Genomic DNA, 26,608 nt, shown 5'->3' with positions numbered 1-26,608 from the left:
ACGGTCTTTCTTATTGAGGCTTCTGTTCAAATAATCAGACTTATTAGCTTTTTTTAATGTAAAATAATATATATTTATATATATATATATATATATATATATATATATATATATATATATATATATATATATATATATATATATATATATATATATATATATATATATATATATATATATATATATATATATATATATATATATATATATATATATATATATATATATATATATATATATATATATATATATATATATATATATATATATATAAATATATAAATATATATATATATATATATATATATATATATATATATATATATATATATATATATATATATATATATATATATATACATATATATATATATACATATATATATATATACATATATATATATATACATATATATATATATATATATATATATATATATATATATATATATATATATATATATATATATATATATATATATATATATATATATATATATATATATATATATATATATATATATATATATATATATATATATATATATATATATATATTTATATATATATATATATATATATATAAATATATATATATATATATATTTATATATATATATATATATATATATATATATATATATATATATTTATATATATATACATTTATATATATATATATATATCTATATATATATATATGTAAATATATATATATATATATATATATATATTTATATATATATATATATATATATATATATATATATATATATATATATATTTATTTTTTTTATATATATATATGTATATATTAATAAATATTTTATAAAAACATATATACATTTATACATATTTTTTTATATATTCACTAAATATTACACACTCAAACTTGTGTGATACATCGCAATCGATACAATGCTTTTAAATAAAAACAAAAAAGAGAATTTTCAAATGACTATATTTCAGACAAAAATTCCAGAAAAACACACAATTTATTAAATGTTCCTTCTGCCCTTTTAAACAAAAAATATATAACAATTTACAAACAAGTATATTACAGATACAATTCTCTAAAAACAACTTGTTGGTATCTCGTATTGGTTTCTCAAACAACTTGTTGGTATCTCGTATTTTTCGTTCCCGTTTCGGTGTTTTTGTTAGTGTATTAGCGTGTCTCGTCATTTCTGGTCGTTTTTTGAACAATCTGACGTTTACGAGTCGACCCCCCCTGTTTCAAGCATTTTATACACATTCTTTTCCGGTTCACATATTTGACAAGAGACCATAGACTAACAAGAGATACAGAAAAATAATAGATTGGTTATAATTTAAAGTTAACGGCAGTGCGATTTCATGTTTCTATTGTACGCGCGAATCCTAACCATACGATTTCATACCTATCTTTTTTTTTAGTTACCTAACGTCCAAGTGACTCTGAAATCTAGCTACGGCTTATGCAACACCGTTTGTCATGTCCCTACTCAGGCTTCAACTTTATAAGTTTCATAGCCTATGCCTACTTGTGAGTGGATTTACTCTTTATGTTTAAAGTTACTAAAATTTCATGTAATTCATGAGTGAAAATTCTAGGCAAAAATCGAACCTTATTTATCGAAATCTTGAAAAATAAACTTTACGAATCCAAATACGTATGGATCAACAATATTTTTCATATCTCAATGGTATCTAAGCCTTGGTAATATCAAATGTAAAAAAAACAGAGGTTGTTTTCTTCTAAATAACGTTTGCGCATGCTCAATCTTGTTTAGTATTGCAAATTAGTCCTGACGTGTTTTAACATAGCGACTGGTCAATGAAATGCATATTTTTACTACTCAACCATGTGGGCCTACACGGAATCGCATGGCAGATGCCCATAGAGAATTGGAAAATAATCAACGGTGTTCTGGCCACAGACTAACTAATTCTGGCGTTGTCATTTTGACATTTACTGTCATTTAACACAATTTGTGATCTGTCACTGTGCTTCATATTTCCCATTGTTACTTATTCTACTTTTCATTTACTTTTATCATATTATTATACTGTGATGGCTGTTGATAAACACTTCCAGGAGGCAGATGATCATGACAAATTGAATGATTTTATAAAAATGACAAAATCTGCAGAAAACGTAATTCAAACTTCAATAACAAGTTATAGTATCCATACCAGCTCTTGATATATTTATATTCTGAGTTACCCATCTTTGATGTTTTTAATTTTTAATAAAGTAACACTAAACACTAATTTATTACTTAAAAACTTTTCTTTGCAAGGCTGGATATCGAGAAGGAGTAGCAATTGGCAGAGAATCAGTATTTCAAGAAGGGTTTGATAGTGGTTATGAAGAAGGTTTCAAAAATGGATTTGATCTAGGAGTATACCATGGAATACAAAAGTAAGATCGTAATCACATTATAATTTAGAAGTTCTAATGGCCAAAAAAAACATTGTATGTACTAGTAAAAATAAATGCAAAGTTGGGTGACTGCTAGTTCCAGAGGTAGATTAACCAATTAACAGTTGAATTTTGGTGAGAAAATTCTTTTGAATGTTTTTTTACAAATATATTGGATGCTACATTTACACAACAACGAAGATCGGCAGCAAACAAATCTTCAGAATCGCATTAACAAAATCAGTTTGTATACGAAGCACTTTGATGAATGTTTCCAAAAACACTTCTTTACCAGAAGAAAAATAGTTGATGACAAATCTGTAGTCAGTTTCTAGGAGAGAATTTGCTTCATGAAATATAATCCGAATAAGCTTACTATATGGGATATTTGTCTATATGTATTGACTGATTCCAGTTGTGGATATTCTATATTATATATTCCATATTATGGCTCACTTACAACTGAGAAATTGATTAGACCTGAATCTTTTTGCAATTCATCCCATCCAGAATCTTTTTGCGATTTATTGCATTCACTTCCAAAATCAAAAGATAATCATATGTTCACTGATCGTTTTTGTATCAGTTTTCCGCTTTCTGGTAAATTGCTGAAGTTGAAAACATATTTAACAGGAAAGATTTTGACAAATAAAAAAATGCCAACAGCCATAAACAAAAAACACAATTAATACTAGGCGAAACAATAGTATATCGAAGTGACGATGTTATGGTTTTTGGTTAGAAGGAGAAAAAAATGGTGACAATGCTAAGAGCAATTGGCATTCCAATGAATCTCTTTCACCGATGGAGCTACAGCCCATATTGAGCCTTGGCCTCCCGCAACAATTGCCTCCAACCCCTAATGTCCTCAGCAGCCGACTTCCAGTCTGCCACCTGGAAAAGGTGCTCCGCATCCTTTCGCAATTTGTCCTCCCACCCCAGTCTGTCCATGTACATGTCCAGCTCATTTCAACCTGAGGAGTCTCATATGGACGTCTCTTTCTAACGTCAATAATAAAAAGAAAAGAGGTGGAATCGAAGAATACATAGCCAAGCCAGAAGTGGAGATGAATTATGCCAAACATATCAGAGGTGTCATAGAGCAGATCATTATACTCCGACGTACTGCTTCCTATGGAAAACTTAAAATTGGCACAAGCTCTTTTTTGAGGCTTACTAGTTTCGGTAGTATATTTTTATATATCATAGACATCAACAAATAGAGCCGCCAATAATTTAGCAATGACACCAACATTAAAATAACTCCATCACTTCTGTGACGTCCTTCATTGCCAACTTACGAAAATGTTTTTTCGAAGGAGAATTTTCCAAAAGAAAATGATGAATGAAAATATTAATTATATCGGCTGTTATAAACACAAAACGAGTCTAATACAATCCTTTATAGGTTGAGTATGTTAAATTAGATATTCCTCCCGTCTGACAAAGATTCATTAAAATACCCAAAATAGAAAAGGACATACATATTATATTATGTATACCTGTCTATACAGTGTATGTGTAGAATGTTTTTGAAACTTACCTATTATTTTTCATCAATATATTTTGTTTAAATATATTAATATTGTACATTTGATTGCATTATGTACAAGACTGTTATTTTTAAAAACCGCGTAGAATGTTTGTGAAGCTTTTCTATTACCTGTTTTATTAATATGTCATTTTTTCGTATGTAAATATTATATATTTCATTGTATTATAATCTGTATAAGACTTAAATACTGTGTAGAATGTTTGTGAAGCTTATCTTTTTCTTGTCTTATCGGCTAATTTAGCTTTTGTTTCTTGATAAGGTGCGAATACTATCCCCTAACACTCAAGCCAATCAATTGTTCACTAGTCCAGGTAGTCACTGGTCAACCGAGTCCCTTTTAGGTGAAGGCGTAAATCTGTTGTTACGGGGTACAAGATTATTAGAAAGTAACTTCCTTGAGGACTTACATTTCATTATTTGTTTATATTACCTGTATTATTGCTCTACAATATAATAAATAATGGAAATAAAACATATCGAAAGCAGCAAATGTATTATTTTTTATTTACTTTAAGTGTGATTTAGAAAGCATTTTTTGAGAAATGTACCAACAAAATCTGATGGGTCATACGAATTGACAGTGTCCCAAAAGTAGCGAAACAAAAGTTAAATTTTTAACAACAAAATATTGTTTTATTTTTTATTAAATCTTCTTTTTCATCCAGCATTGTGGAAGTTTATTACTTACTTAATCTAATTTTACTACAAGTATAGTTAACAAAAAAATCTTTCTTTACAGATTCACCGAACCTTCACCCAACATAGTAAAAGATGTAGTTAAAAGTGAAATTAAACCTACAATGGGCAGTTGTCAAATATGCTTCAACAGCGATTTACTCAACAGAACAATCCAAGATGTTTCCATAATTCAAAAGAACCATCATAAGGGGATCAAGACTCAAAATAACATAAAATATGAAAATGAAATTGAACACTTAGGAATAGATCTAAAAAAGTTTATTAGTTAATAATACAATTATTTTTATATTATCTTGTTTTTGATTTACATAATAAAAGCGATGGTATTTAAGATGTGAAAGCATTAAATGTACGCCATTACAAGTAGAGTCCTTCGGGAGTTCCTTCCTTCTTTCTATATAAGACACTTTCTTTTGATTTCTTAAAGTCTTCATTTGTTACTTTCATCCTGCGTTCTCTGAGCGCCATCAAGCCAGCCTCAGTGCAGATAGCCTGAAATTATTATAAATTTATGACAATAACATTGTGACTCTTGGTAAACAAATAAGTATGCCAAAAAGTAAAAAAAAACATTATTGGAAGGTTTTATATTGGTTGAAGAGAAAAATTTTATAGAAGAATTCAAAATCTGAATTCTCAAAACAAACTTTTACATGAAAACATTGTTTTGAGATTTTTCTTTTTCTTCATATAATGATAAAGGAGAAAGAGGAAAAAGAAAGGAGAAAAATTGACGCTTTTGAAATGTGGTGTTGGAAGCGCATGCTCCAATTTCCATGGACAGGTAGACGCACCAACGAGTTCATTCGTCAGGAACTACACTTGGATGGCTTGACTCTAGCCAATGTCTGTACACGACGAATTCTTCAGTTCTTTGAACATGTTGCGCGTGTCAACGAGGATAGCCTGGAACGACTGGTTGTGATCGGTAGCCTGGAGGAGAAGAGAGGGAGAGGAAGATCCCTTACACAATGGACCGATCAAGTTAAGTCAGCAGCAGGCACCTCGATGGTTGGAGCGCTACGTGCAGCGCAGTCAAGGGATAACTGGAGATGAGTCATTGCTTACACAAGGGTCACAACCCTCAGTAATGAGGAATAAGACGGAGAAGAAGAATAATGATAAATTTAGAATAACAGTTGTTTAAATTAATGAACTATTTTGCATATGTTTTAGCTGTATTCAAAAATTTTGGTAGTATTTACGTTACTTTAATATACCAGTTGAAATAATGCTAGGTGATACCTTAATGTCAGCTCCAGAGAGATCATCCTTCGCCATAATAAGTTCCGATAAGTTAACATCAGTGGAGAGGGTCATGCGGGAAGTGTGTATTGTGAAGATACGTCTCTTGGTCTTCTCATCGGGAAGGGGAAATTCTATTTTCCTATCGATTCTTCCCGGCCTGATCAAAGCAGGGTCCAGTGTTTCAATTCGATTAGTAGCCATGATGACCTAAAAAATAAATAAAAAAAAGTTTACATAATTTATATCTTAATACGAGATATATATATTATTTATATCTTAATAATTCATATCAATCATTCTTTGGATTTTCTCCCACTTCTCCCTCTACTCCCTAGCTGATCCTACTCCCTATGTCTTCCTTGTTTTCACCAATTTACAGTATCATGAATAAACAATATTGTAATTATATAATTCTGCTACTCCTTATACTTTTAAATTCTTTATTTTGCGCCTATTTATACAACCACTCTCTGGCCACTAATTTCTAACAGCTGTATAATGCGTATTAACTAACTAACCTTCACACCGCTTTCTGCAGGGGTATGCAGCGAGAATATATCGCCGCATCACTGTCTTTGCAAACAATCTTTGCCTCTTCCATGTTCATGTATCTTCCCATTTGTACCTGCTGATTATTCCGACATCTAACCTGACCACTTTCAAGTATTTGAAGTACTCGATCATGCCAAGTTTTCCGCGGTCTTCTTGTGCTCCTATTTCCTACTACGTTGGCCTCATAAATCTGTTTTACTGTTCTTTCCTCACTTACTCGTTCCACGTTTCTAAAGCATCTCAACACATTAATCTTAATTTTATTGATAATGCTTATCTCAGCCTCGCATTCTTTCCTTATATCACCATTCGAACATCTATCATACATCGTTTTGTCCTTTATTCATCTAAAAGATTAAATTCAGCCTACTTTCATCGTTCTTTTACCAACTCCATGCATTATTTTTCTCAACTCAGTGACTGGAATTCCTTAAAACATGTATGTACTTACTTTTACATCGCCTCTGTAATCGAATCCGTCCAACTGATTTAAAAGCTCTAACATAGTTCTTTGAATTTCCCTTTCACCCCCAGAATTTGAATCATATCTGGAAAAAAGGAACACAAAACATTAAAACGTTCTGAGTATCAAATGAAAATAAATAAGCATAGTAATTTATAACATGATAAGAAATTATTTTATCATTATGATACATGCATAATACAAAAAACTTAAAAGGAATGTGATTATCTTCAATATATTTTTGTTTGTAGAACTTTTTCGCATTATTCTTATTGTATGGCAGATCTGGCAAGTATTATGTGTCATTTACATATAGAACAATTGTAAGAAAAGTCCATTATGGCATTCCATTTACAAAATCTGTTTTAAGATACCACTTTCGCATATATCATATCAATAGCAGAGAGTTGGGTTTATATATTTGATAGTTGGGCTTAATGTTGCCAGTTATTTTTTATTTTAATTCTCAAGTTTAAAAAAAAACTTAACAGTAGATTTTGTGTCTATTCTAGTTATAATCTATGGTAACAGAACGCAGGTGTGCCAACATGCAATGAACTATCCTGATAACTATCTAGGAACATGTATTTATAAAAGGTCATAAATGAGCGGATCCAGTGCACGAGTGGCGGGGTAGCTACTGGTTTCGAAACAGAAGAATCCTAACATTTCTTTGTCTTGGAATATCATGAAGGCAAAGGCTTGCCTTATGTAAATAACGCTTTGAGTAACTCACAAATTATTGTTTCAAGATTGTGTTTGCTTCAATGCCCTCAAATTATAAAAAAAAAAAAAAAATATATATATATATATATATATATATATATATATATATATATATATATATATATATATATATATATATATATATATATATATATATTGTGCATAAACTATAAAAATCTTACCGTTTTGTTCCAACCGCATCAATTTCATCAATAAAAACTATTGAAGGAGCATGTTCCTCTGCTACCCTGAAGAGTTCTCTCACTAATTTAGGACCATCACCCTATGGACAAACAATACCATAAAATTAAGAGACAATCAACAACACATCGCAAATATTAATATGCAAGATTTAAAGTCAGTATAAATAAAATTACCAAGTACTTCTGGATAAGTTCAGATCCGACCACTCGCAGGAAGGTGGCCGAAGTCTGATTGGCCACAGCTTTAGCGAGGAGAGTTTTGCCGGTACCTGGAGGACCATACAGGATAACTCCCTTCGGGGGCTTGATTCCCATCTCCTCGTAATATTCAGGATGCGTGAGAGGCAGTTCTACCGACTCCTTGATCTCCTGGATCTGTGTGTCCAGACCGCCGATATCGGCGTAGGTTTCTTGCGGCGCCTTTTCTAGCTTCATCACGGACACCATGGGATCTGTATCATCTCCTAATACTCCAACTACAGCGTGGACCTATTGAAATGAACAGCAAAGAAATGCATGTATTACAATAAGCTAAGTAAAAATATCAGTATATCTATTACTAACGATGTACAGATTAGACTGGTATTAATCAGTTTAGCTCCATACTGCGGTGTTTAGAGTATTTGGCTACAATGGATTGGGTCCCAGGTTTGATACCCATGGTATCGAAAAAACAAAATGACTTTTTCACCCTAATACGAATTAATTTACTACAATACCCTAGACTGGCACTTGAAGCGTAGGATTGATCACCTTGCTTTCGTGTAATTAATGATCAAGTTGAAACTGCTTTGATCACATGCGCCATCAGGTGTGGATAGGGTTCAGGAAAAGAATAATATATGGCGGTTCCAGTATATTCATCAGTAGTCGTTGCTCCATTGGACAAAAATAAAATAAACTACAGGGCAGTACAACTAGTTGATGGAAAATATTTAAAATTACTTAGTAATCAAATCACTGACTGTGATATTATTTTCACATTCACTGAATGTGAAAATAATACTACATACATATTACTGACCCTCACCCAATGGTGCATTGGACACTGCATCAATTTGATGCAACCCTAATTTGATTGCTTATTATGTGAAGGAAAGGTGTCAGTTCTGCGCTACGTGTACCAATCCAGGGTAATATCAAATAAATATTAAAGCGAAAAAATACTTTTATATTTATTTAGAATGATAGTAAATACACTGTGTTGTAACGGTTAGCATGTTTAGCTACCCTGCTGGAGGTCCCGAGTTCGACTCCCAGGGTGAAAAAAAATATTAATGATTTTACACTCTAATATTTATTTTATATTACTTGTCCCTGAAGCGCAGGAGTGATCACCTTGCCTTTATGTAAGTACTGGTCAAGATAACACTGCGTGAATACGATAAAGTGCCCTATGCACCATTGGGTGCCGGTAAGGGTAAGAAGAAGTAAATACACAGTAGGTTTAATAAAAATATGTACTTACTTTGTGATTTAAGAGCACAGAGCATCCTGGCTCCAGCTGATCCTTGTCCACAAAAGAAAGGATGCTGACATAATGCTCGCTGCCAACTGATGTTGAAACAATAGCGTGGTTATCATCAATGATCTCCTCGAGGTTGCCCACTGACATAGGAGTCCCCCTCAGATCATCAACCTAAATAAACCAAACAAATTATGATCAAACAAAATCTAATAAGAACTAAGAGGAACAAAAGTTTTTCCAAATCAAATTTATATCTATGCAACATAAATGAGAAGATTGAATACCTCGACACTGGCTAGAACACTCAAGAAGGGTGAAAAGCCAATAAAAAGAAGAAGAAGAAATGAGAAGATTGGAACACATCACTTGCAAAAACCAAGTTTCTTTATCTTTACAGCGATTTAGAGTTGTAAATGTTATAATTAATTATGGTTTAGAATAGTAGTACCAATAAATGCAGTGTTGATGAACTCCAAAAGAACACTTAAAATCATCCCCATGTTTTTGTAAAATGTACGCTTGAGTTTTAATTTTAAAAAAAAATCATGACGAATGCAATATAAAAGATATGCATGTTTGAGGTATCATACATATAGAGTATTTAAGTCATAACATTTACTGTTACTAGATCATATAAATAGACCATATTCGGAACAAAGACTTTACAAATAAAATGATAGTCACCTTAGATCTTTCCTCTTCAATCTTTTCTTCCTGTGGTTTCAAGCGCTCTTGATTTCTAATGAACTCCTCTTCCATGAGCAAGTAATCCTTTATCCTTTCTAATTTTAATAACTTGAGACGACAACGAGTGTGGGGCGTCACTTGAGGAAGCTTCAAAGCCGCATCAGGGCCTTTAGTCTTGCGCTTCTTCTTACCAACCCTGGTAGGAATTGGGGGCTCATACTTCTTCTTTTTATCTTTGTCATCCTTTTTGTCGCCACCTGAACCACCGCCTGATTGATTTTGACCCTAAAAAACAAAGTTTAATTAAAATATCGCACTTGGATAATGTCACTGACTTTGATATTTCAGAATTATTATTATTGAGGATAAAAATATTCACCATCGCCAATCAAAGCTTCGGATTATTATGCTATTTTTTGACAAAACCACACCGTCATCCAACTTCACCGACAACTATAGTATTGCTAGAGTAAAAAAATGTAATATGATTTGTGAAAAATTTTAAGTTCCTATTTGTAGAATGCTGGTTCACCTGCCTAATAGCTTATGGCTATCAGAATAATATTAATTTCAATTAAATATCGAGATGCTTTTAGTAATTTTAGTAAAAAAGGCAAAATAGACACATACAAAATAATTTTTATTTCATTTTCCAAATAAATAAATAAATTGGATTATATGAAAAGTTATTGCTCGTTTTCAGAGGTCAATTTTCGAATATAATTATGTTAGGTTTTAAACCCATCGGCCTATCAGCCGCCAACCGTTGGCGGTAGGTATATTTTTACATTTGCAAATCAGCCGCCGTTTAAGCCACGCCCCCATTCGTGGTAGTTTATATTATAAAGATACTTTCGTGTGATATCTACAAATCAGTAAAGAAAGCTATTTGTAAAGCATTATTTCTTATAATTTGAATACAAATTTGCTGACGATACTTGACCAAAGATGTCCCTGTAAGGATAAAATTATTTTTTTGATTGAAATATCAACTAAAATCAGCTAGAAATCAAAACTTTACATCCCAGAAGTAATGTTTTATTGAGTTATTTTTTCAAGTTTTCATGTTAATTTCTCACATTTTTTATTAAGACACACGATAAAATACGTGCATAATGGTAATATGTACCATATTTATTAGTAAAACAGTATAAGTTATAATTTTATGAGATAGTTCATTTTTACAGCTCGGTTGAATTTGAACGCCTTTGACTCTTTAAAGTGTAAGCTCCAGCGAACGTTATGATTGGTCGGACTGATTTGTACCACAATTATCAAACTGTTTAGTGCGTGCTACCATTTTCTGCATTTATAGATTATTTTTATGTTTGTTCCCTTTTCAACAGGTGCAAAATATTAGCGCCTCATTGTTTGACAAACCATTTCACATCCCCCCCCCGGGTTACTTTCCTACTGGAGGGGATACATTCAATTAGTGTATTAGTGTACATATTTTGAAAAAAAACTGATATGCGGATGGATTAATATTTATTTTCCTTGGCAGCATTAGGTTTTATTTGGCAGATGTCACTTTTTGTCTAACGTTTTCTATGCATTTGAATGTGGAGTAAATGTGTTGAAATTTTGAAATACTATAATTTAATTTTAAAATGGTCGTGGGTGCTTTTCCTGCCATAAAATTAGGGGTTTTACTTTTCAAACAGATCAGTAAACCTATTGCCAATATTGTCAAGGAAAGGGCAAAAAATAATAGATTCTTTAGGACCTATGTCTGTATGCCACCTGCCCAATGTAAGTTGCTCAACATTAAAGTTGTAATGAGAGAGAATAGATTATCGGTGATATGACATGTCCCCCGTGGATTTTTTTCAGTTTATAATTGGTGCGAAATCAAATCCAAAATGTGGATTATGAACCTAGGAAAACCAGTAAATATTCCAACTCTGAATGAACAGCAAGCAATCGAACTAGGAGCTAATTTACTTGGAGAAGGTATCATATTTTTCATTGGAGCTGGTGTACTTATTTTTGAGTACAACAGGTATTTACCTTTCAATTGTCACGACATAATGATTTCATTAAAATTAACTCTTATGTATTATTCATTTTATTTAAATAGATTATACAACAAATTATTTTTTATATTTTTCTTAACTTTTTACAAAGTATCTGAATACCCATGAAAAAATCTATACAAAAAGCAGATGACATAACTACAGCAAATAATATTGAGTATATAAAGTTTTTTGGCTCTTATCCAAGTATACAGACTATTGTCTATTTAGTAATATTTTTGAATGAATAAAAATAAATTTTAATCAATCAATGATGAACACTTTTTTACTTTTTTAAGTCGTGTCATTCCGAATCAATTGATTATGTGCAATTTAAACTAAGTAAAACTATGCATAAACCTTAATTTAATCGCGAGACCCGCGATTTGTTTCAAATATACTGTTAAAATTATTAAATCAGTGAGAATAGAGAAATGATTACTGTCACTTGACATCACATTTTTTTAATTTACTGTTTACTAAAATTCTCAATACAAGCATGTATATATATATATATATATATATATATATATATATATATATATATATATATATATATATATATATATATATATATATATAACCTAAAATCACAATTTTGAATCAATGATGAGTTTAAGTACTCCCCACCCAAGTATCCACCCTTCTTTCTGAAACTAATTCTAGAATTGCGCTCATAATTTCTAAAATGATAAAAGTAAATGCAATTAAACTATGAAATTTTGTATAAATTGTTATTATTATTTTCTATTATTTTTTTTTATTTGCAAAAAAAAATTATATTTGACACTGGCCGAAACATCCTTTCACTGGGTGACTGCCAAATAAATAATTTAAAAAAAAAAAGAAAAAAAGTAAGTGATTTTAAAAATCTAGTTTGTATATTAAAAGCATTGTCAATTTTGTAGTATGGTAATATAACACTCTCCTTATCATTCATCATTCACATTTGTGTAAAGTAAAAGATGAATGATAAGGATAAATTATAATTAAATTGATAATTAATGATAATTAAAGTGGTATTACACAAAGTCAATGATGAATGATGACGAGAGTGTTATGAGTAATCCAGTCATCTTATTACGTAAATCAGTTATAAGATTTTTATGTTAAAGAAAATAAAACATTCTTATGATTAATCTTTTTATGCTTGTTGCCAATGTGATTCTTTAAGCATCCAGTTTATTATCAAATAAGTTTTTGGATTATAATAACTCGAGTAATAATTTTTAAAATTAAAATATAACTTTTTTTGTAAAATCACTATAATATAAATTATAGTGATTTTAAAACGAAGTTATATTTTAATTATAAAATAGAAAATCACAAAGTTAGTGCTTCAAATATAAATTATAATAATTTTTAGATAAATTCTGAATAAAATGGCTTCAAAATTAAATAATTTCATTGATTGATTCGGCAGTCACTTAATAGTTATATCTACCAAGTTTGTATTTAAATTTTGCTCCGTAATATTAATAAATGCTATGGTTTCGATTCATTCTGCATAATTTTGATTCATCACAGTGTTTGAAAATGATGCGGAATGCATTGAAACACGTGTCACAATAGATTTTAAGAAATAGTGGTATATCATGTTTACTCAGTAAAATTTAAATTAATTGAATAATTATGTAAATGAATGTATTAATAAAAAAAACTGTAATTGTAAAGCGCCCTCGAGGTGATTTATCACAAAAATGGTGCTATATAAATTATTATTTTATTTATTATTATTAGCTCAATTCTGTTCATTTGATTCATCCCATTGCTAGTTTTGATTTCATGCGACTATTAAAAGATTAACAGACATTCATGTAAATCATTCTAATATATTGTCTTTAATTTCCCAGGAGCGCTAAAAAAGAAGCCGCCAAAGAAGAAGAAAGATTGCAAGAGATGAATTATTTAGTCACTACTGTTAAAGATTTATATTTTACAGTGCAAAGTCAAGATACTCAAATCCGACAGTTGCACCGTATTATAGGAGATTTAGGTAATAATTTAATGACGGTGTTTCGCAATAATAATTGAATATTTTTATTGACCCATCAAAAAAAATTGTAAAACAAGGCTTACAATTTTAATTGTTGTTGAAGTCTGGTTGTGACTTCTGAGGTTAGATTGTAAGGTATTTAGGTCCGATCCCAGTCTGTCACAACTCGATTTCTATTTTCAAGCAAACCACTCGGATTTTCCTGAAAATACATTGTACATATTGAATCATATCATAAGAAAACAAATATTGTTTTTTTTTATTTATTAAAAAGTATATATGATTTTGAAAGGATTTTTTAAAGCATTTTTACTTTTAAAAAAATCAATCAAATCATTAAAAAAAAATATGGATTTTTAGACATGGTATACCATGTCTAAAAATCCATATTTTTTTTAATGATTTGATAGATTTTTTTAAAAGTAAAAATGCTTTTAAAAATCCTTTCAAAATCATAAATACTTTTTAATAAATAAAAAAAAAACAATATTTGTTTTCTTATGATATAATTCAATACAATGTATTTTCTTCGATTATTTATCTGAATTTGGGTAAAATAAACATTCAATCATGTTACCAACAAAGAAAATTCACCAGTCCTTCAATCAATGAAATCATATAATAAATACAAAATATTATTATTGCAAAGGAATCATTATTATGTACAGAAAGAGTAAAAAATTAAAATAATATATATTTACTTATAATCTTTTTTCAGAAAACCGGGTTGTTCTTAAACCATGGGTGCAAAAGAAAGATCCCAAGGACCCAGATCCTGAGGAGCCCCCTCCAGAGGGATCTAATGCACTCCCAGTGAATAGTAATTCAACAATTAAAACAGATATACCAGAAAAAATAGGATCAGTCCCTTTTCCAGATAAAGGCGTCGTCATGAAGTCATTAAACTATGTGGAGTTAGACATTTTAAACACGCCGCAGGTTGAAGTTGGTAAAACAGTAGCGCACAAGTCAAGTACATTTTATGCCAAAAAACCTAGTATTATTATGGATGCTCTTTACTATATTGAACACGATATCAAAGGGCTACTATAGAAATTTCAGTAGCTGTTAGTTATCATTCAGCATCACAAAACAAATTATTCACTAAATGAATCTTAAACTTTAGATTAGTTCAAACTGTAGCATATAATAAAATGCTTGCAGGTTTGTGATTTAATTGTACTCATGTGTATGTTTTAAAACATTAAATGAGTAAAATAATACAAATGAAATGTTATTTTTAAGCTATATAATTCCTTAACAAACAGTATTCTGAGATATTGAAGCATATTTTTACAATTTCTCTTAAAACTCCTTAACTCGAATATATTTTATTGAATGAACAAGTAAAATAACTACTGGTGTAACGGTTTTAATAATTTACTCTATAATTTAAATAATACTGCATAAATTTCTAGTCACTCAAATACACTGGAATTCGATTTGATTATACGTAGTTCAATAAACAAGATTATACGGTCACAATTACAAGCAGCTGACTAAATTGGAACAATGTCTAAAGACAAAATATATATTTCATGAAATATGTATGTGAAGCGATCTTTATAGGAGGAAGACAATTAGTTAATATGTGTCTGGGTAACCGGTAATAACTACAAATGTGTTGTTAAATAGTTTTCTTTTTTAATAAAATCTTTGATTGATGAAGTAAAATACATTTGTCTCTTAGTTATCCAGGCTAGAATGGAAAACAAAACTCTGAATAGTCACCACAAAAAAAAAAAATTAAAATCACTACGAATGAACAAGATATTATAAAAAAATATCACCCAAGTTAATAGGATATGTGTTTTATTTATTCTTGAATAAATAATAACATTATTTTTAGATTGTTCTTGTTAATGATGTTTTCTTGTAAATATTTATAATTCTTACTGCATATTACGAATGTTAAAAAGGAAACTATCATTTTCTTGTGTTACCCAAATCCCGTGTATATACATATGTATTTATATAAACATGTTTCATATAATTTATACAATAAAAATACTTGTTGATATTTGCTGATTTTTTTCTACTTCCTAAATTGATATTTTATTTAAGTACCTACTTGTTTATATGAGAAATGAGATTTTAGAGGATACAAAGTGAAGAAATAAGAGACATCATAAAATAAATATTGTTTTATTGCATTAAGATTATCAATCAAGCCACTCTGTCATGTAAGTGCAAGATTGGGGAGTAATGAGTCCATTATTAGAGCATTTATGAATTAACGGACAAACACCGCATGGCATCCTCACAAGTCCTGGCGGGGGAAGAAGGGACTGTATCGAGCGGTAGAGCCGACTACCATCCGGAGCTACTGTCTTTTCAGCTTTCCCATCGTAAACTAAAGTGTTAAGTATAGTCTCTAGATCTTCTATGTCAAGAGATACCTTAAAATAGTAAAAATAGATATAGACATACAATTTACATTTTTACTAATATAATACTTTAATATGCTTAAATACTTAAATATACGCAAAACTCTACTAAAATGAATGTGCGGCGAAACAATATATGATAGATTTTGGAATGGTGAAATAGGGAAAGAATGGAAGGTTGATATAAGTATTCTCGACAAAGTTAAGAAAGGTATGTTGAGATGGTTTGGATATGAATGAGGCAGGAAAGAACAGTAAAACAATTTTATGTGAAAGTTGTTGGAAACAGGAGCAAAAGAAGACCGAGCATGATGCAAACTTGGCATGATCACATATTTAGAATAATTGAAAATGGTCAGGTCAGAAGTCGAAATGATTGGTAGATATGTATGGGAAGATACATGAATGTGTAAGAGGCGAAGATTATTTGCAAAGACAAAGTGATGTGACATTATATTCTCTCTCCATACCCATACCGGGAAGCGGCGTAATGGTTAGTTAGTCTACGAAAATACACAGGACAAATTTAAATATTTTTGCCTAACATCTGTGTACTGGCCATTCATTCCACTCCATCTTTGTTTTTAACAATTAAATAATCCTTAGTGTAAAAAAGTTACTTTAAATCTAATTCGACAATTAAAAAAAAAAAGTTAGTTTTAATTTTACTTTAGAAGTGTGAATCAATGATAATTACTTACTTATATAAATATTGAGTATATAAATTTATCTGATGTTGCTCACATTACCTATTTCTCATTAAAAATTCTTAATCCACATTTTTAGTGCAATTTTATCTATTGCATTGATAAGATAAACAAAAAATTACAGTATGTATTATATATTTTGTATACTTTTCAACATAAATACTGTCACTGATTTCGATCTGATAAGTCACAAAACAGACTTGAAATATGATTAAATAAAAATTCTATCAAATAATACAAAAATTAACTATACACATTCTAAACAAAAAGTTTTCTCACCTTACTGATTCCTAAATCGGTTATAAATTTATGAACATCTTTCGCTGTGGCGTATGCTAGATTTCTTGCCAGAAGTGGGCCGGCAGGATTATTACGAGAATTTTCTGCTCTCTGTTGTAGAAATCGGTGACATTGTTGATTCAAAACATCCACAAATTCGGATTCGAAATCTTGATCTTGATACCAGGCACCTCCCGTGATTGACCGATCAGGCTCAAAATTATACAGCATATAAACTTTTTTCTTCGATGCCTGAAATTCAAGTAAATAATACATTGCAAAAAAACTACTAAAACCATTGCAATATTTATCCACAACAGAGAGATAGGGTTTCCTTATATGGCTGTCTTTGCTTCCTTACAATACAAACCATTAGGCTAATTAGTTAAGTCAACTAATGACATGACCAGATTTAGAGTTTTGGCTTAGGTGATCATGCCGAGTATATCTTGACCATCTTCTCGCAACTCTTTATCTCAACCCTCAAACATAAGATTTTAGTATTAATTAACAATTATTTCATTGTCTACTATAATAATTCATCGTTTACCACCAGCAAAAGCAGAAATCTTAAAAGACGCACCATCTGATCGGATCGCGGAAAGGGCGGGAGAATAAGGAAAAAAGCAACATTTAAACCGTGCCGGTGATACCGAAGTGATTCATTCACTCTCTTTCATTATCTTTATTTTCATATCATGATCACAATACTTCCTAGATATAAAAAAATTGCTTCTTATTTTAGATATTGACCATTTATATTAATCAATCATTCTTTTACCTGTCTCTTTCAGATACTAAATTTTTTAACTTGTTTTGACATACGTATACACATTAAAATTTAGGTAAACTCCTATCAAACTTACATTGACACTTTTTACTGCTTTTATAAGTTTCTTATTTTCTAAATTCTTGAGTATTTTATTTAACTGTGTCATTATAAGATTTGACTTGAAACGGATATCTCGAATCCATATTCCTTTGTTCCCAGCCTCTTCGATAATTGAATAAACCACTTTTTCTTCATTGTCTGCTCCTTTTACCGAGGTTTTATTAGTCGGATCCTTTAATCTGAAATTATATTTATATTAAGACACTATGGACGGGAAAGGTATTTTTATCCTTTCGGTGGATTATGATGCTTAAGGACGGGAAGGGTATTTTTACATTTTCAAAATCAGAAATGAAGGAATTACATATTTAATATTTTTATATGAATATTATGTACCAGTCTCTTTGTTAAGGTCTTAACTATATGTATATAATTATCAAATCCTGTCGCCAACGGTCTCCTGGCGTAAAAAACACCCTTCCGAAGTGTGTTAATGAATTAATCAAGGACAACAGTAAAAACTCGGCAATCATATCAAACTCTAATAGTAAAAATGGTCACAATTTAAAATTCTCAATTTCGACTTATGATTTAGTTAGAAACTGCCAAAATGATTTTATTTAGTTCAGCTATGATTTTGTTCCAGGAATACGTTATTTGGATGTCACTGTATGATAATAGGCGAGAATGGCAAAAGAGATGTCATCTGTTGCTACAGACCAATCCGCAGGATTGAGACCAGAGAGAGAGATGATAATACATAGATAAAGCCTTTAACAATAAAAAGGCTCAATTGTTTCGAGTAACTTTCACATGCAAAAAATAGCACCAAAGTTGGTAAGAATAAGATAATGACTTATTATTGAAAATCTTTCATAATGTAATAGTTTTCACATTTTGCTAGTGATTGTAGTCTCAGGTTTCCTCTTAGACAGTCAAGATTCTAAAACTACCAACCTATAAATAAGTACACCTCCTTGGTTAAACAAATCGAAGTTTCCTTGCTGCAACAATTTATTGATGATGGTAACTCGTTGACTGGCAGAGAGCTCTGATATATTTTGAGAAATATCCTTGTCCGATATGCCTTTAGGATTGCTCTGAGCCAGAGCAATTATTTTATTTATGATTTCGGTATCATCCATCTTTGACTCGCTACCTCCAGCGTCACTCATTGTGTATACGTGTTTTAAAAAAACTTTAAGAAAAATCAATTAAATGAAATAATTGGTATCCCCAATTACAAACATTGAATTAGAAAGCTAAATTAATTAATTAAAGCACACAAATTTTTACGCCCACTTGCAAAATATTTTGTCGTATTTTTGTAGAAAATAATAGAACTAAACATTACTATAAATGTAAAGATTATCAGCTGAATACTGTGATTTAGAGGTTAGGTACTATGGGTAGTAGAATCGAATCATTTGACAGCTAAGTGACATTTTGAAATTATCTATGGAAATTAATATGGATGTTTATTTACCTTATGCGATCGTCGGTTGATCACTACGATCAATAACATGCTGCACAAAGCCTAAAGAACAGTAAGACCGTATATTAGTTATTATGGACGCAAAGGGCTCTGAAAACAAGCATGTAGCGACAATTTAAATAAAAAAAAAGTATTTGCCAACTAATAAACCATCACGCCGCTTCCCGTAGTTAGAGAAGATATGTATATTGCTAAACTTATGTCTGCAGACTGCTTTGCTTATTTCACATTGATATATCTCTTCGTGTATGCATGTCGATTGTTCTGACTTATTTTTATTATTTTTGCATTCCACTTTAATGGTACAATACAAAAAAAGTCAATATCTTCGCTTTATTCTTACATGTAAGGTTTTTGCATTCCTGTCCCAAATAAGTATTATTGCATTTACTGGATCCGTACGGAAAGATTTATCAAAATAATAATTAGGTATGCTATTTGAAATTTTTATACATTTACATATTTATTTTAAAAAAATAAGCATTAAAAACTTGAATAAAATATCATGTTTACTACAGAAAATCAAAATCAATGTCGGATTTCATTTTTTTTAAATAAATTTGTGAGAAATGTGGGATATTAAAAACAAACTTTTTACTTTCATATTCACTCTTTTATAAGTAATCTTGAATAAAAAGGATTAAAAATTGCTATATTACGTGGCTTTGGATAGTAATTAATATAAGTATAAGATAATTGACTCGTGTGATTTCCTTATGGTTTTATCGGACTTATGACGAACGTACTTACATACTTGCTGCATTATTTCATTCACATGTAAAATATCACCTTGGCCTTGACAATGGGTACATGTTTCATATCATAATTTTGTTGTTATTTTGGAAACAAAAAAAAGTGTTTTTATTTCTTGACTCTTATATGTATACACCAAATAATATTTGGTATACACAAAGACTAATTTGAAAACGTTTTAAAAGTATTTTTCGAAATGGTACAGTGTAGGTAAATAGATAATATGTACTTATGAACTATTTTACACATACAAGTAGAGTTATAAATCCTCTGTATTGAAATGTTAAAAAATGTGATATTAATATTTTACGTGTAGATTTTTTACCTCGCGAAAAACATAAAAATTAAATTGGAAAGTTGTGAAAAATTAAATATGATTGTTCATCCTACGGAAGATATACATGATATATTAGACGATAGACGTTTCATTTCAAGTTGAGACACCTATAATATCTAAAAATTACGACTATCTCAAACAAAATCATACTACCGCTTTGTATTATTGTTTCAAGAGGCATAAAATTCTACTTTCTACTTGTTTAAAAATTATTTATTTTCGTAATCTAACAGAAAAAAAAATGAATGTCGTCGATAGAGATACGTGGAGCTTAAAAATGACATATTTTTTTCACATTGATTATCTATAAGTTTTTTATTAACTCTGCATTGTTTTCTTATGGTAAAATATCAAGACAACTACTGAAATTTACTAAGATATGCATTTACTAAATATATGTATTACATGGTATTCTGATTTACCAGATACTGACTAATTTTGAAATTTATTATTGAAAACATGTGTACCTACTTCATTTGGAACAAATTGAGTGTTTAGTTATCGGTTACAAGGAATAGATTTAACTAGGTTTAATATAAATAATTTGAGGTAATCTCTAATTGGGAGCTCTGTTGGCATATTAACTGGTTATATTCCTTCTTCTGACCCTTATATGCACTTAGCGGTGCAAAAAAGTGCATCAGATTGAAAAAGCGTTATCTTGATTGTTAATTAGGTACATGAAGGCAAAATGATCACTCCTGCGCTTGAAGTACTAGTCCAGGGTAATATTAATACGTAATTAGTTTTTTGAAAAAAATATATATATATTTATTTAACTCCCCTTGGAAATCGATTTTAAGACCTTTAACACTATAGCCAAAAGCGTGAACTACTAAACCACGGAGGTTTATTTTCCTGTAGAGCTAAAACATTTTATTTTAATATTGAAAATCAGACAGATTTTAAGCCATTGTCTTTACTGGTTTTAGGTAGATAATATTAATATTATTTAAAAAACACATCACACAAAAACGTAATATCGTGTTTTCCGCGGAAATGTATTATCATTCATTTTCGCACCGTTCATTATAATTAGATGATCATTGCTCCAAGGGGCACGTAATTTGATCCTACAGAACATATTTTTTTAATCTGTTGATTTAGATTTTAATCACGTCATTACTGACCATTCTGAATATACATATAATATAAATTTTTCCCACGTATTACGGTAGAATATAGTGGGTACCTACAAGCACATAGTGACTCGTTTTTAAATTCACAAACATACGTGATATTATTATGAATACCTACTAAAATATGTTTGTAACCATGCGCCCATCCGCTGTATTACAGAACACGAACAATTATCATTAAATATAAAAACTGTATTTAGAAAGAACAGCGTAAGCGTCGATATTGATAAAAAAAATATTTTGAAAAGTTATTCTTTTTATGAAGTTACAATTATTTTTAATACTGCTATATCTTGGCAGAAACTTATGTTTAATTAATTTCAAATAAATAATAACGTATTTTATTTCCCGTAAAAAAATGTCTTCTGAGGGTTACACCCTTTTTCCCGAACACTGTCGATATTTTACTAAATAGGTATTTAACTAGTTACCTATTATTTGCAAACAAACGCAGCGGAAGAGTAGTCGAAAATTCGACACATCATTATCGTCGGTTTTTCGCACAATGGCTTTCGGTTTTTCCACAACACATTAATGTATATTTGATATTGACGCGAATATCCCAATTTTTGCAAATGACGAACATTTTTCATGTCAATGAACAAATATTCGTAAACTCAAAAAATCGATGTTAGATTTCTCAATGAGTTTAACGATAATTTGTAAAGTAGTCTATAAAATCTTAAAATAATTTGACATATGTTGAGCTTATTTTTATGGATGTTTCTCGGGCGTACTAATATGCCCTAATACTGCTAATAGTGAACGAGTGTGGATATGCAAACCAGAGTGCCCTGATACCTGACCATAGATACTATTCCTATTTTTCACCTGCTAATCTTCTTCTATTTCCTCTTCCATACTGCAGTAAGAATCACCGTGGGATATTCCAACTACGCCATCTGTATCTCTTCAAATATATTTCACCATCACCTTGCCTTCATATACTTAATGATCAAGTGAATATCGCAACGATATGATGGGCTGCCCTATGCACCACCGGGTGAGAAGTAAGGGCCCGAATATTTATTTGTATATTTATATGTACAGCAACTAAGAGAACACAAATCACAGTTCTAAAATGTGGATCTTAAAGTGACTCAAAACCACATATACTCGTAAATGACAAACATACTATACAACTTACTCCTGAATGCAGAACTGTCCTGACTTCATATAAGAACATTTTACATAGGACGCAATTAAGTAGTATTTTCATTGAAATATTTAGATTCATTATGTTTCAATAGACCAGATAATTTATTTACAACATTTTGAGTGTGTCCAAATACTTGTTCACAAAATCTGGATTATCTCCAAATACAGGAGTTATTTTCATACTATTTTTTAACATCTCATCAAAGATGAAAGTCTGGGATTTATGGACGGGCTGACGACCGTCATAGGCTGGTTTAAGTGATCACTTTACTCAAGTGTAACATTCACCAATTCTACCCATCATTGACATCATGACGGTCGTCAGCCCCGGAAATGCCCAGACTTCCATATTCTTCTTCATCTTTGATGAGATGTTAAAAAATAATATGAAAATAACTCCTGTAATTGGAGATAATCCAGATTTTGTGAACAAGTATTTGGACACACTCAAAATGTTGTAAATAAATTATCTGGTCAAATTATAAGCTTAATAATAAAAATGTTTAAATGGTATTTTTTTGAGTTAAGAACTATCTGCACAACAAAATCAATTGAATAAAGAACACAATCCACGAATAAAAACGGAATTGAATTTGGTGGCGTTTTTTTGCGCGGGAAAATAGAGCTGTCATCAGACTTTAAAAAATATTTTTTTACAATTATATGCACAACATTTAAGCATTGTATGTATGTTTTACTTAAATTAAGAATATAAGCATATATTTTTATTTAATTTGACAGTTAAATAATAATCGTATCAACCTTCGGCTGGGATCCTTTGTGATGTTGTATTAAAATTTTCTTGCACGTCACATCACAACAATGCTACCATTGTTTGTCTGCAGTTGATCGCAGTTTAAAAAATATTTACATTTTCTTTCTTGCGGTCGGCAGCGTGACTGAAATGTCAACATTGCAGAAAAATCTCCCGCCATTAGGCGAAGTACACACACAATATTAAATCGTAGGCAGGTACATGATTGTTTTATTAATGAGGATGTTTTATTTTTTATACAATAAAATATGCGAATACATGTCGACATTCTTAAATTTTATTTGAAGACTAATAATTGTAATGACAATCTAGCAAACGTACCGCCTAATATCAAACGTCTTTGTGTCGCTTTTCCTATCGTATTATTTTTTCCATATAATATTTGCGTAGAATCTGAAATAAGGTACCTAATAAATTGATAATTATTATATTTGCTAGAGGTCTGTATTTCATAAAGAGGGTTTTACTAGAAAACATTTACTAGGAAAAAATATTGCTATTATTTCATATCATATACATTTTTTAAAGAGAAATATTTGTGTTTTTGTTATTTACACAAATATTTCAATTTCTTACTATTTCTGTGAGCCTAAGCGGTTCATTATTAGAAATAGGTATCAAATTGTGGTAGAGTGGGTTCGAACCGAGAAACGATGACTTAAGAGTCCGTGGCTCTAACCACGGGACCACAACCCGACACTCATTGATGTAGGTACGCATTTTAGGGTGAGATTTCAAACGTACAAATCGCGCAAACGTACAAATTTCTAAATTTGTACGTTTGCGCGAGAAGCCAGACGTTTTGTCTGCGCACATTAAAAAGCTTATTTATTTTAATTTGATTTTTCTTGGAGCATTTATTAAAAGAATATTTTTATAAATGTTTTTAACTTAAGATGGATTTAATTTTTTTTGTAGATTTTAAAATTACCTATAAACATTTTAAAAACAGCCTTAAAATTTGAAATTAGTATGATTGTTTTAATTTTTCCGCTCGTTACTTAATGTTCGGTTTTAAAATACATATAAGTATATTGGGTTTTTTGTTTTTGTTTTTAAAAAAAAAAAAATATATTTTTATTAAACTCCTTTTACGTTTCAATAACCCTTTTCTTTTTAAAACCATGTATTTAATTCGAAGAAAAACTTATTTTTTCATTACAAAAACGATGTTTTGAGAAAATAATATCAATTACGTTAAATGTCACCTGGGTTGAAAGTCTCAATAGACCTAATATGGTCCCAGTGACATAAGGAATGCAAGCTCCCTAGACCTCACAACAAAACAAAAAAAACAAAAACCCGAGTTAGAAAATTAAGAAAGAGAAAGAAAATTAAGTTGCGGGCCATCGAATATCTCGCCGTAAGCTCTTGCGATTTCCGTGTAACACAAAGCTTTACTGATATTTTATTTGAATATACTTATATGGATTTATCATGTACATATATGGAAATAATAAATAACAGATGTTTATATTATATAACTGTATTACAGATAGTAATAAGTGATAATACATAAGTACCTACCTAGTCAATGTTTTGACTCTCGAAGGTGAACGACTTGCTTAAAACATTCAGGCAGATCAATGATTAATATGACGTATTTGTAATAACTAATTGTATAATATTTTGTTTTACTTCCTATCTTTGACTTACTACATACTTCAGTATCATTATTGTAATCTTGAATAATTTAATCCTAGACAATATTGGGCGGAACCATTGACGGTTTATCTAATCGTTTTATTTTTTAATGGCAAACAACGTTTTTGAATCATACTTATATAGCAACAAAAAAAAAACTAAAAATTACTCTTTTCTCTTTGTTTTCATTTAAATTAAATTGATTTACCTTTTTTTTATATCCATCTTTATGAGAACACTAGAAATTATTGGAATGATAAATATTGTAGAATCCTGTGGAGAATTTTAATTTTATTTATTTTAGAACTTAATTCAACAAGCACCGGTGCGTAGTTGTGTATACTCTAGATTTCGAAACTGGCGTCAAAAGTTCGATTCCCGCCAATTGCGACATAAATCACAGAATGGTTTATTTTCAATTGGTCTGGGTGTTTGTGATGTATTTTTTACATTTACTTTCCGTATCCTTACTATCCTACTTGCAACCAGCCTCGCCTAAAACTAAAGGCTTCGGGGGTTATTCCTAAAAAACACATTTAATTTAATTTGTAATGGGAAAATATTATAAAACATTCCCTGGCCTGAGATTCCATATGAAAGTTATCGTTTTAACTACTTACTGTAGATATCTTTAATTCTACTTTTGGACTTGTATTTGTAATTTTGAAATCGGCCGTCTACCCGTATTATTAGAAAGATAAAATTAACAAGAAGAAAAAGTATTTCCATCATATCTCTTTAAATTAATAAATTGAAAAAATATTACTATGCCGTGGTCTAGTTTGGTTTTTGTTATCTGTAATAGTTCTTCATTTTGTTTAGGTTAGAACATTATATGAGGTATAAATATAAATGCTACCTCATTGATTTTAAATACCTATATAAAAATACAGGAAGCTTATAATAAAACGGCAGACTTCAGCGAAACACGTTTTGCAATTTCGGCGAAAGTGCTGGCAGAATGCAAATAAGGAACAAAACACAAAGTCTCCTTTGTTACTTAATATAACGTTCGAGGTTACGAGTATCATATTAATACGGCATGAAGAAAATACAGTATTAATAAGAAGATTTTTGACTATTATT

At 30.1% G+C, this 26,608-nt stretch overlaps 3 protein-coding genes and 1 long non-coding RNA gene across 4 annotated transcripts; 2 read left to right on the top strand and 2 right to left on the bottom strand.

Moving 5' to 3' along the window:
• The first annotated feature begins 1,997 nt into the window (after nt 1-1,997).
• LOC148312101 (uncharacterized) lies at nt 1,998-4,837 on the top strand. Its single transcript, XR_015839290.1, has 3 exons — nt 1,998-2,137; nt 2,283-2,404; nt 4,699-4,837. It is a non-coding gene; the product is annotated as an uncharacterized LOC148312101 (long non-coding RNA).
• A 66-nt stretch (nt 4,838-4,903) lies between these two features.
• On the bottom strand, nt 4,904-10,462 carry Rpt2 (26S proteasome regulatory subunit Rpt2). The gene is made up of 8 exons (XM_088277891.1): nt 10,385-10,462; nt 10,003-10,290; nt 9,319-9,489; nt 8,025-8,339; nt 7,830-7,930; nt 6,910-7,006; nt 5,904-6,113; nt 4,904-5,150 (listed from the first exon to the last, which is right to left on the bottom strand). Exons 1-8 carry the CDS (start codon nt 10,385-10,387, stop codon nt 5,016-5,018), a joined length of 1,320 nt encoding a protein of 439 aa, XP_088134017.1. The 5' UTR covers nt 10,388-10,462; the 3' UTR covers nt 4,904-5,015.
• A 1,061-nt stretch (nt 10,463-11,523) lies between these two features.
• LOC148312099 (optic atrophy 3 protein homolog) lies at nt 11,524-16,034 on the top strand. Its single transcript, XM_088277893.1, has 4 exons — nt 11,524-11,757; nt 11,839-12,007; nt 13,874-14,016; nt 14,735-16,034. Exons 1-4 carry the CDS (start codon nt 11,616-11,618, stop codon nt 15,067-15,069), a joined length of 789 nt encoding a protein of 262 aa, XP_088134019.1. The 5' UTR covers nt 11,524-11,615; the 3' UTR covers nt 15,070-16,034.
• A 111-nt stretch (nt 16,035-16,145) lies between these two features.
• On the bottom strand, nt 16,146-19,675 carry Polr3F (RNA polymerase III subunit F). Its single transcript, XM_088277892.1, has 4 exons — nt 19,179-19,675; nt 18,256-18,460; nt 17,390-17,641; nt 16,146-16,415 (listed from the first exon to the last, which is right to left on the bottom strand). The coding sequence occupies exons 1-4, from the start codon at nt 19,394-19,396 to the stop codon at nt 16,179-16,181; spliced, it is 912 nt and encodes a 303-aa protein (XP_088134018.1). The 5' UTR covers nt 19,397-19,675; the 3' UTR covers nt 16,146-16,178.
• Between the last annotated feature and the right edge of the window lie 6,933 nt (nt 19,676-26,608).

This window comes from Brachycentrus maculatus, unplaced genomic scaffold (assembly GCF_059751285.1).
Source record: "Brachycentrus maculatus isolate JH-2025_06_01 unplaced genomic scaffold, ASM5975128v1 h1tg000050l, whole genome shotgun sequence".
Lineage (NCBI taxonomy): Eukaryota > Metazoa > Arthropoda > Insecta > Trichoptera > Brachycentridae > Brachycentrus > Brachycentrus maculatus.
This window is presented reverse-complemented; position numbering and strand designations above follow the sequence as displayed.